The following is a 13,048-nucleotide window of genomic DNA, read 5'->3' on the forward strand; positions in this document are numbered from 1 at the left end:
TGGAAGTAATCAGAAGAACAAGTAATGCATGAACAGACACAGCAATTGCTGTAAATGGCTAGTGGGTGAGGGCAGGGGAGACGAAAGAAACAGCAGGCGTGACTTTGCCTTGAGCTTGTGCAGGTCTTGTGGATGTTGTTAGAACCTGTGCAAATTTGAATGTTCGACATCCCTATTGACACCATTTCTTTATAGTCATATACTGACTATGGTTTTTATGTTTTTACCCCCTATTCCACAATTCCTGAGTCTTGAGAGGAAGAGTGTGATACAGATGTGCCATTTAGCACTGAGCATTCTGAAGTACACCTTGAGTGCTTATGGATCTCTGTATCTACTGCATAAAAGAAGCTTTTCTGATAAGGGGTGAGAGATGCAATAATCTAGGTGCACAAGTATACATTCTTAGGAGTCAGTTCAATACTACCTCCATCTAAATCCTAGCGTAGGGAAGAGAGGTGGACATGAAACTCCACCCCCAGCTGAGGGGTTATTGACAGCTGCTAGGAGGGAGAGTCAGTTTTCTTTAATAATGGGTGTGGCCCCAGTAGGTTGTTCATGCTACAGTGGATGACACATCCAATGTGTATCAACAGTATAAATTGGACTCACTGGATTCTAAAAAAAAAAAAAAAAAAAAAAAAAAAAAAAGGACACCAATCTGGAAGGGTAGAAAAGGAGGGGTCAGTCTGAGAGAAGCTGAGAAATGGGGGTGAATATGGCCAAATGCATTGCACGAACTTCTCAAAGATCTAATAAAAAACGAAAGAAACAGAATCACCATCCTCCTTCATTCCAAAGAGCATTGGATAAGAGGCAAAAGTAGCTGTTTAGTGCCTTTCACAAAGGAAAAAAAAGAGTCAATAGGTAAGTTTATTAGAGAGGCAAAATTAAAATCAATATAAGAAAATATTTTCTCACAATATGAGCTGTCTTGTGAATGGCTGTGGGAATATGAAAAATTCATATTGGAAAGCCATTTCAAGATTCTCTCCAAGCTCTCGTCAATCTTTAGCATTTTATGATCTCATAACTTTTTACTTTTTTTAATGTGGAAGAATTTAAGCTGATTTGAAAGAAATTTGTAATGATCCAAAGATGTTTAAATAGTGACTCTGAGAAAACATTTAAAATCCTGCCGTGTTCTTCTGAGGACTGAGCAGAGTCATAAAAAAGAAAAACTCAAGCAGGAAAACATAGGTGCATATGCTCCATATTTGTAGTTCTCTTTAATTCCCATACCATCACAAATATACTTATAAATGCATATGGTTTCACATTTTAAAATATCAGTCATATCTCCAGTGATAACAGCTCAATAATTGTGTTTAGCTCAATAATTGTTGTGTTTTAAGCACAAATCAGTGACAGATGAGTCAGAAATAGAGCAAATAAAAAATATAAAGTCAGCTTCTACTGTAACATAAATTCCTATGGGAGAGAAACAGCACACATACAGCCCTGTGAGAGGTAAGGACACCATGGGGTTAGTGGAGTCTTCAAGATGGCCTCAGTGTAAACAGTGTTCTTAAGAACTAAAGAACTTCAACTACTTGATATAATAATGAGAAACTATAGCTGGAAATCTTTCCTAAAATTGAAAGATGGAGGACAGAAGGGGGAAACTCTCATTCAATGGTCTGCCATACACTGTCTTGCTTTAGAGCAGCCCTATGAGAAAGAACTACAAGGTGAAGTCATGACATCTCGTAGATGTTGTGCTCAAACACTGCGGCCAACCACCTGCTGCAGGCACGGAGCCTGAGTACACTCAATATCTTCTAAGGGAAATAATTCAAAATTATTACCATGAGAGAAGGGGAAGAGACAGGGAGAGTACCGGCCCTATACAATAACCTATCAGTACAGTCTCTGAAGCTGCCAAGAAAAGCAAGACAAATATAAATTGGAATACGGAGTTCCATCTCATGGCCATTATCTTGTGCCTTCAGGAATGAGCTTTCTCATAAATACTTTATATTTGTGTATTTTGAACATGTAAATAGATTTTTTTAATATTTAGCCAGTACTTTAAATGGCTATATAAGAAATTACCAAGAAAGGAGGAAACAACAGATCACTAAAGGATATAATACAATTTGTAGAAGTAAAACATATGGTCACTGAAATAAAGCTAAACTTGCTCAGTTGGGAAGAAATTAACCAAATGTGCTAATTTCTAGACTAACCACATAGAAGGAGAAAAGTGATTGAAAAACAAACAACAACAAACCAGAAGGGCTAGGGAGATGGCTTAGCAGATAAAGTACTTGCTCCAAAGTATGAGAACTGCAGGGCTGATCCCTAGAACCCATGTGAATTCTGGGTAGGAATAATAGCTGCATGTAATTCTAGTGCTTACAAGGCAGAGACAGAGGACCCCTGGAGCAAGCTGGCTAGGTAGAGCAACTGAACTGGCAAGCTCTGTCTTCAGGAAACCCTCTCACCATCTATAATGCAGAATGTGATCCAGAAAAATAAATGACATTGTTCTGTTGCCTCCCCAACATGCATACCCATACATGAACCCACACACATCTGAATACACATAATACATCTACACAGTGGATAATCCTTTTAATATGCTTTTGAATTTGGATTGCAAGTATTCTGTTAAGAATTTTTGTGTCTATGTTCATCAGAAAAATTGGCCTCTAATTTTCTTGTTTTTTTTTTTAAACTTTCATTTCAGTTCCTGATAATACTAGCATCAATAAAAGTATTCGGAAGTTCCTTCTTGTCAATTTTATAGAATAATTTGAAGAGTATTGGCATTTGTTTTTCCTTAAAGTTCTTGTAGAATTCTGAATTGTATCTATCTTGCCCTGTGCTTTTATTGGTTGGGAGATATTTTAACTATTGCTTTTATATCTTGAGTTTTGAGTCTACTTAAATTATTTACTTCACTATGGTTTAATTTTGGTAGGCCATGCATATGCAGAAATTCAAGTTTAATGGAATATAGATGTTTAAAGTAGATCCTTTTGTCCAGCCATGGCCATTAACGTTTTCCACCACAGACATGAGGTAGACAATTTTTACAAGATTTTGTATCCAAATATGTTCATTTTTCTTTCTTGAGTGATAGTTTAGCAGAGTATAAAATTATAGAGTAGCCCTTTCCCCATAACCTTGAATATTCTTTCCTGGCATCTGTTTGGCAAAAGGGATGTCTTTTAATACAATACCTGCTATTATTTCGGCATGATGGCATGAGTCTGCCACCCTAAACTGGGAGGATAGGGACAGGTGGACCTCAGTGGATTGGTGGAGAGTGGAGCCCCAGATCCAGTTAAAGACCTCATCTCAAAAATAAGGTGAAGTGATTAATAAAGATATTCAAACACAACCTCTGGCTTCCACAAGCTACATATATGGGCAAGTTCATTAGCAGAGAGAGAAAGAGAGAGAGAGAGAGAGAGAGAGAGAGAGAGAGAGAGAGAGAGAGAGAGAGAGAGAGGAGTGACTGGGTCCATTTAACATTGCTTGTATGTTTGTATGTAAAAATGTTTAGAGCTAACCACTTGGTATTGGACTCATTTAGAGTGATCATCTTTGAAGAAGACTAATTCTCCCTCTCTCAGTAGTTTTAATTGTCTATTGTAGCATGAATCTTAACAGTTCTTATTAATAAAATCAAACCTGAGCCAGGTATTAGGGTGAACTGGAAGATCAGAGAACCAGAATACGCCACAGGTACCTCACCTCGCCGGATCCTCAGCTGGTCTTGTTTCCTCAGACTGGAGGCCTCAGAATGGGTCTCAGCTGAACTGCTGCTCGAAAGCCTGAATGCTTAACCAGCCAAATGCTTAACCAGCCAAATGCTTCCAGTTTCTAGTCCTCTCGCCTTATATACCTTTCTGCTTTCTACCACCACTCCCTGGGATTAAAGGCTTGCTTTCTGGGATTAAAGGCGTGATTAAAGGCCTGTCTGTATCCTTGAAGACATGGATTTCTGCCTCTGGAATGCTAGGATTAGAGGCGTGTGCTATCACTGCCTATCCTTTATGTTTAATATTGTGGCTGCTCTGTCTCTGACCCCAGATAAGTTTATTAGCATGCACAATATTTGGGGGAATACAATACCACAGTCTATAGCTCTTCATTTAGTGGTGGGGTCTTGTGAGACTTCCTCCTTCCTCACTCGAATTCAACTGGTGTTGTTATTATCCAGGTCCTGGTTTGGCAACCATACTGCTGATATATGATGGGTACAGCTTCCCCTTTCCCGTCATATCCAGAAGATACTGTCTTACAGAATGCAGCCTAGTCCTCCAGCTTTTACAGTCCTTCTGTCTCCTTTTCTGGGATGTTCCCTGATCCTTAAGTTCAGGGCTTGCATTTCAGATGTACCAATTGGGGCTGGTTACCACATTGTTACCTATTCTCTGCATTTTGACCAGTTATGGATTTCTGTAATGACCTCTGCTGCAAAAAGAAGCTTCTTTGATACAGGTTTAGAGCTATACTTATCTGTATGTATAAGAATAAGTATTTAGAATGCAATCAGAAATTATTTCCTGTTGAGTCAGGAAACTAGCAGTAGTAGGTTCTCCTTTGGGGCCTCTAACCTCTGCTCTAGAGAGATACAGTACCAGATATGAATTTCCTCCTACTAAGTGGCCTTAATACTTCTGGAAACCTGTCAGACCTTGTACAGGACAGGCAGGTGTAGACAAATTTTTAAGTGGTCTTTATTTTATTTATTTTTTTTTTTTTGGTTTTTCAAGACAGGGTTTCTCCGTGTAGCTTTGCGCCTTTCCTGGAACTCACTTGGTAGCCCAGGCTGGCCTCGAACTCACAGAGATCTGCCTGGCTCTGCCTCCCGAGTGCTGGATTAAAGGCGTGCACCACCAACTCCCGGCCTAAATGGTCTTATTAAATAAAAAATATGGAGCCAAATATAGGGGTGAAAGCCTTAGAGAGATCAGGGAAATAGGGAAAACCACCAGCCAACCTTACCTCACCAACTCTGCAGCTTCCAAATGCAAGCTACTTCCTGTCTACCCACGCCTTTATATGCCTTGCTCTTCTGCCTCTCACTGGCTCTTAGCCCAGCCACCTCACTTTCTTGTCACTGTCTGTCTGTACAGACCTCCAGGTCTCTATGGTTGGTACTGGGATTAATGACGTGTGTCACCATGCTTGACTCTGTTCCCTAGTATGGCCTTGAACACACAGAGACCCTGCCTGTTAAATGATTGGATTAAGGGCATGTGCTGCCTGACTTTGTTTACATAAAATGGCTGGCCTTTTCTCTCTGATCTCCAGGCAAGCTTTATTTATCAACGCACAAATAAATTATCACCACATTTCAGCACAAATAAAATATCACCACAGGCAGGAAACAACACAATAATGGGCTAATGATAGTGGGGACACTCATGCATACCTGTTACCCTCTATTTAAATCTAAGCTTCATATCAGTACCTCAAAGATAGACTGAGGGAGTGAAGAGACTTCTTTGTTTCTCTTCCCAACATAGCTACATTGAATAAATCTTTCTCTTCTTTCCATTAGTACTTATCTCTTTAATTGGTTTAATGAGTTCATGTGGCCAAGTGTGGCCAAGTCCAGCTCTTAAGACTTCTAGGGCTTAGCCTCTCACTCTAACAACTATGACAATAGTTGCTGTGGCTATCACTCTCTATAAATAAAATGCTGATTGGCCAGTAGCCAGGCAGGAAGTATAGGCGGGACAAACAGAGAAGAAAATTCTGGAAACAGGAAGGCTGAGTAAAAAAGATGCTGCCAGCTGTCGCCATGAGTATCAACATGTAAGATACTGGTAAGCCACGATCCATGTGACAAAGTATAGATTTATAGAAATGGGTTAATTTAAGATAGAAGAACTAGATAACAAGAAGCCTGCCACGGCCATACAGTTTGTAAGCAATATAAGTCTCTGTGTGTTTACTCTGTTGGACTGGCAGGTGAGAGAGATTTGTCCTGACCGTGGGCCAGGCAGGACTGGAAAAAACTTCAGCTACAAATAGTGTAGGTGATTAAACAAAGAACCATCTGCATTCTAGGTAAGTACTCTACCACTGAGCAAGCCCTACTGTTTAGAGTTCCAGAAATTGCCCTGGTTCTGAGACATTCCTGATTTCACTTGTTTTTAATATTGTTTTCCTCTACTCAAATAAATTCTACCTTACATAATTGGCTTAAGGAATTTGTTCATTATAGTACTGTACTTTCTGGACAATTATGTTTCCATTTTCCATTTTTTGTTTTGTTAGTTTGTTTGTTTCAAGACAGAGCTTTGCTGTGTAATAGCCCTGACCAGCCTAGAACTCACTCTGTAGACTAGGCTGGCCTTGAACTCAGAGATCCACCCACCTCTGCCTCCCAAGTGCTGGGGTTAAAAGCATACACCATCACCACCTCTGGCCATTTTTTTTGTTTTCAAACAAGTACAGTGTGACCTTGACTGTGCATGGTCAGGAGTGTGTCTTCCTGAACGAATATAAATAAGTATCCCTAATTAAAACCCTTTGCTCTCTCAGTTCTTAGAAACCTTGATTTGAGAATTATCAGAATTGTCTTCTTTGTTGACTGACAAATACTGAATATTTCTTCATACTTTGGTTTCCAAGTTGTGCTTACTGGCTTTGTACTTACCAAGGAGGAAAATCCTTACATTCAGTTAAGGAATTAAAATGAAAAGATTAGTTAACTACACATTACAATAAGGAATTTAGTAAAATGTCTCTAAAAATCAATAGTGAATATTAAAAGGAGAAAATACAAGTACTGAGAAAAAATTTATATGTTTGATGTAATAGATACATAAGATATCCTATGCTCAAGAAATAAAGCAAATATGTTTCATTAAAATCATTACAACAATTAACAAAATTGATTATATATAAAGCAATAAAACTTATATTTTCAAAGTCAATACTATATGAACTCATTCCTTATAGTGATTATAAATTTAAAATTAACAATGAAAACAATAAAAACTGAAATTGTAAAACTAAAATATATGTATACATGTAATTTGTCTTTAATGATGAAGAATTGATAGTTCTAAATAATAAATTTGACGTGTATAATTTAAATAGTAAAATATATAAATTCATAATGAAAATTATATTGAATAAAAGAAGGAGCTAGAGAGATGGCTCAGCAGTTAAGAGCACTTGCTGCTCTTTCAGAGAACCCAGGTTCAATTCCCAGCACCCACATGGAGGCTCATACTTGTCTGTAGCTCCTGTTCCAGGGCAGCTGACACCCTCACACAGACATACATGCAGGCAAAACACCAATGAATATAAAACAAAAATAAATTGTTAAAAGAAAAAGGCACATTAAAAGAAAACTTCAGTGTTCAACTCAGAGGTTACAATGACCATAGAACATTATTTACATAGGAGCAAACGTTATTTTAAAAGTTTAAGATGATCAAAATGAAAAAACGTGGTTCTTTTTTATATTAGAAAAGCCAATATAATAGATAACATCATAGTAAGAAGGAGATGGGAGCATATATTCAAATTAGAAACAAAAAATTAGAGAAAAATGCACTGATTTTTTTAAAATAAAATAATAATTCTGTGGATAAGGTGTGTTTCAATAAATTCCAAAAGATAAAAGATAGCTTAAACTTAATTATGTAAAAATAGAAAATTTAGGTCGGGCGGTGGTGGTGCATGCCTTTAATCCCAGCACTCAGGAGGCAGAGGCAAGCGGATCTCTGTGAGTTCGAGGCCAGCCTGGTCTACAGAGCGAGATCTAGGACAGGCACCAAAACTACGCAGAGAAATCCTGTCTCAAAACACACACACACACACACACACACACACACACACACACACACACACAAATGTATATATAGAAAATTTAAATAATAAATTTCAGGAAAATGACTTTATCATAAGAATTTTCTAACTAAGAAATTCCAATACATTTTACCAATCTTCAAGTAACAACTAATTTGCCTTGTTATATAAAAGATTTTGAGACTAGGGAAGAAAATGACCCAGCTCACTTTATGAAGCTAGTGTAAAATTGATAACAAACATGGAAAAGGACAGTAGAAAAAAGGAATTGGTTGAACACATCTCAGGAATGGACCTAAACACAAACCTTGAAGTGCAGTAAAGCAGAATAGCAATATTAGGGAGAAAATGTGGTTTATATGTCTGTATGTAGCGACCTGGACAATCAACAATGTACAGGTAAGGCTGACTGGTACCGCTAGACCTGCACCTAAGCAAGGGTGCAGCACAGGCTCTCATCACCAGCCAGCCTCTTAGTAAACATTTCTGAACAGAAGCCCATTCTAAAGTGACCATGGGTTACTGGTTTCCCTATTAAATAGAGTTAGATCATTACTTCCTTAGAAGGTTGATATATACAGTAAAATAACTAATATAGGAAAATATATATTTTGCCTCTTCATTTTTGACTATGAAAAAAGAAGCAGATAAAAGAATCAAAGAAGTATTTAAGCCACAAAGAAAGACATCATTAGCTGTCTCTGTTACAGTCCATGAAGTTACAAAGCAGGGTCAGCTCATCTGTAGTTCAAGGAGAAAAAACTATCACTGATAGCTGTGGAGGAATCTTAACCTTCTTTCCTCTCTGGGCTCAAAATCACTGGAAATTGAAGAAGAGAAATTGTTTCCTGGTCAAATATTCCTTCTTTGTTTGTGCCTAGTCAAATTTACAGAATAATAGTTAACAAGTCCCTTTGGGATATTTTATCCACTTTCTTGACTCCTGAACATGTTCCCCACAGCTGCTGTTGGTATTATTATCTGATCTTATTTTATGAATTACATTCCTTATGGGGCCTTGAGCTACACACACGTGAGCGCGGGCACACACACACACACACACACACACACACACACACACACACACACACCTGTTTAAAGGAGCATGTATTAGTGAACATGGAAATGGTTCCAATTTCCCACTGAATGCTATTTAATCTATTTGGATGTCAGTAGGTAGGGATGTTTTGAAGATCTTGAAATTATAGTAAATCAAGTAATTGCACTACATTGAAGGCATCCTGACCTAGAAGTCGTCGTATTGATTCTTGAGTATGTGATCATGGACCACAGTGAGTGAGGACAACATCAATATTCTCATCTTGTCATGAACTTTTCTCCAGGGAAAAACCAGAGTTAAGAGCAGTGACAGTCCTTTTCAGAGAAAGGGCCAAGCTCTGGTGTGTGTGGTGGGTGTCTTTTCCTCCCCTTTCCAAATTCCAGCATATATTAGGAGGTGGCTGAGCGACAGGAAAATAAAGTCATCTCATTTGAGAGAAACTCCATCTCTGGGGTCTGCTCGGAAGAAAAGAATTTCCACACTAACAGCTACTTGTTTCTCACCCTATGTATTCAATGTGTCTTCACTTATTCATTTGTAAGTTTGAGGAAAGTTTCTTCTATAATCTAAACTTTATTTATTATGCAATTTTAGACAGAACGAAAAAATACAGCTGAAAAGGTAACTATTACTGTCTATTCTTTTTAAAATTCCTGCTATTAATAGACTTAGTTACCAAGACAATCTGAAAGCTATCAACTCTTTAGATACACCTAATATGGGTAATTTTCTTTGATGCTGTTGCATTTATTAAAATTGTCAGATTACCTCTTTGAGAGATTTGCTCATAGACTTCCATTTCTTCATGAAATTACTGAAAAATGGGCTAATGACCCAGAACAAAAGCACTCTTCAGGATATATTCTTGAATGTGAAACTCCTTTTTCTGAGAGAAAGAAGTGGGAGAATTATTGTGTGTGTGTGTGTGTATCTTTCAACAAGAAGGTTACCTGTGCTGGCGAGGAGGGATACCTCCTACATCTGCCACCACAGCATATAGCAGAATATAGTGCATGTTCAGCAAATGTCTATGGGTTTTACAGCGTGTGCTTTTGTGAATAATTAACTTAAATTAGTGCTCACTGGGTTGTTCTTTTTTATTTGACTCTGCATTCATCATATGAAATTTTAGAAATATCTTACAATGAAGGTAATTTACTAACATATTCTAAACTTTAGGTAAAGTTGTTTTGAACATGAAAGCAATATTTTATCTTCATTGCTTCCAAATATTAGTGAAAAACTGTATGGAAATAAATAACCACTTTTCTGTACATCAGATTAACTGAATCCTCTAGTTGAATTAGCATCCTATTTCATCTCCTTCAATGATACAGGAATCTGTCTTTAATAAATGGTTAATGAATCTCTCATGTAAAAGATCAACTGGAATGAATTTTAATTTTCATAAAGCAATTACCTTTGTGGGAGATGATTCCAATAGTCACAAATACATTTCATGGACTAAGATGATATTGTCTCTCTATAATTTCTTGTATTTGACTTAAGGTAAAACAAAATTTTATTCAGTCTTGGTCATGAAACCTTTCAAATATTAAAATATAACTGAGACATATTGAGAGGAACTAAGTTATGAGTTTTCTGATATTTTTAATTTTAAATGTGAAGTTCACATGAACTCTGGACTAAAGAATGGTGTAGATTTAAACAAGAAAGCTGCCACAATGGTTTAAAAGTTGAAGGTCAAAGCTTAGAAAACCGTCTCTTTTGGAAGGGTTTTAAACAACGGAACAGCTGCAAAAGAAGATACCACTGGGATCATAAAGTAATTAATTTACATTGTCCTTATCTATACATAGCAAAATATGAATCTACAGTGAAGGCCTAAGCTCTAATCTTTGGTTCAGATCAACATTTTATTGAAAGCATAAAAATATCATTAAATTATTTACATAGCATTTTTACTGATGAAACTGGATGGAATAGGTCAGAATGAAAGACAATATGACAAGTACACTGAACAGTATTAGAATTCAGGAAAATAAATACATTTACATGTACTCATTTCGAGCATGTATTACACAGATGTTTCTTAAGCAGGATCTGGGAGAGACAACAGAATTTTCTGAGTGTGGATAGGGAAGTATATGTGTATAAAATGAAGTATAGAATGTAACAGAAGCAAAGATAACTCTGTTCTGACCCTGTGACCATCTGCGGGAACAAAAATGAAAAGACGGTGGTCCCTAACATAAGCTTAGCTAGAGTTATAACAACCTTCCAATCTCTCTATGTTATTCAAGTGTGACGTTATTGTCTGCATCTTATTAGTACTGAAATGTAGGCCAGTAAAGATCAAAATTATAACATACTTTGAATTTGTAAGAAAATTTGATACTTCTGTCATTGACATGCTCACTCCTCACCCTCATTCCACATGAAAATGACCATGCACAGCACACATGTACCCACCTGTCTGATGCAACTGAACCATACATCCACCACCATGATGGGAACTTATGAACACGTTTTGATGAAAACTGCTTTGAACATGAAAGTAGTATTTGCTGAAAATGTAATATGGTATTAGCATTTAGAGTATAGAATGCACATTTCCTTCTGATTCATTTGGAACATATAAAAATTTTTAGTTAGTAATTAGCAGGTCAAGAATATCTTGAAGGAATTTCTGAAAAACCACTCACAGGTGCACTGTTTAAAAACCTACCTTGAACATTCACACTGTGTTCAAACTTGGTGAGGTTCTTTGTCTCTTTCACAGGGAAATGGGAAATCAGACCTTGGTTACACAGTTCATTCTCTTGGGATTTCCGCTCAGCCCAAGGATGCAGATGTTCCTCTTTGCCCTCTTCTCCCTGTTCTATGCCTTCACCCTGCTGGGGAATGGGACCATCGTGGGGCTTATCTGCCTGGACTCCAGACTCCACACTCCCATGTACTTCTTCCTGTCCCACCTGGCCATCGTTGACATTGCCTATGCCTGCAACACAGTGCCTCAGATGCTGGTGAACCTTCTAGATCCAGCCAAGCCCATCTCCTTTGCTGGATGCATGACGCAGACCTTTCTCTTTTTGACATTTGCACACACAGAATGTCTGCTCCTAGTGGTGATGTCCTATGATCGGTATGTGGCCATCTGCCACCCCCTCCGATACACTGCCATCATGAGCTGGAGAATTTGTATTATCTTAGTGGTGACTTCCTGGATTTTAGGAGTTCTCTTGGCCCTGGTCCATCTAGTATTACTATTACCATTGCCCTTCTGTGGATCTCAAAAAGTAAATCACTTTTTCTGTGAAATTATAGCTGTTCTCAAACTTGCCTGTTCAGACACCCACGTCAATGAGATCATGGTTTTGGCTGGGGCTGTATCTGTGCTTGTGGGACCATTTTCTTCAATTGTGGTCTCTTATGCTCATATTCTGTGTGCCATTCTGAAGATCCAGTCTCGCCAGGGGCGCCAGAAAGCCTTCTCTACCTGTTCCTCCCATCTCTGTGTTGTTGGACTCTTTTATGGTACAGCCATTGCCATGTACATTGGGCCTCAACACGGGAACTCCAATGAGCAGAAGAAATATCTCTTGCTATTCCATAGCCTTTTCAATCCTATGCTCAACCCCCTGATCTATAGCTTGAGGAACAAAGATGTCAAAAGTGCTCTGAAGAGAATGCTCATAAAGGAGCATACCTCTCGGGAGCATTAAAGAATAAAGATCTTGCAAAACTCTTAGAATTACTTTCATTCAATATTGACCAGGACATGTAAACTTGTTCAAAGGCATACTTTCCATTTTCTTACAAGAGCCTTCTCGTACTTTCAAAGAACCTCCCTATGTTTAATCTTCTCTAGCTTTGCAGATTGGAGGAGCACAAGCAACCCAAACACACCACCATGACAATAAACTGGCTTTTAATGTGGCTAAAAGTAACCATCTGTGTCACCAAGCTGCCAACCCTGTGAGCCACAAGAGCAACCAGCCTGAAAGATATACCCACTGATACAATAGTGATTAAAAAAAAAAAAAAGGCTGTGTCAATCCTGGCAAGAAAAGCTAGAGTCTGCTTAAAGATGAACACGTGAAAATAGAGTGGGATGGGAGCAAAGTGGTAAACAGGAAGGCAAATTGGGCACTATTCAGTGGCTGAATAACTATAAAGAATCAATAGAGTGAAGGATTTTTATTTTGCTGAAGACGTACAAATCATGAGTTCATCTCA

General features: G+C 37.9%; 1 protein-coding gene across 1 annotated transcript; it reads left to right on the forward strand.

Annotated features, from left to right (window-relative positions):
* The first annotated feature begins 11,595 nt into the window (after nt 1–11,595).
* Nucleotides 11,596–12,534, forward strand: LOC131906273 (olfactory receptor 2A7-like). The gene has a single exon (XM_059257032.1). It carries the CDS (start codon nt 11,596–11,598, stop codon nt 12,532–12,534), a length of 939 nt encoding a protein of 312 aa, XP_059113015.1.
* The last annotated feature ends 514 nt before the right edge of the window (nt 12,535–13,048 follow it).

This window comes from Peromyscus eremicus, chromosome 3 (genome assembly GCF_949786415.1).
Source record: "Peromyscus eremicus chromosome 3, PerEre_H2_v1, whole genome shotgun sequence".
Taxonomy (NCBI): domain Eukaryota; kingdom Metazoa; phylum Chordata; class Mammalia; order Rodentia; family Cricetidae; genus Peromyscus; species Peromyscus eremicus.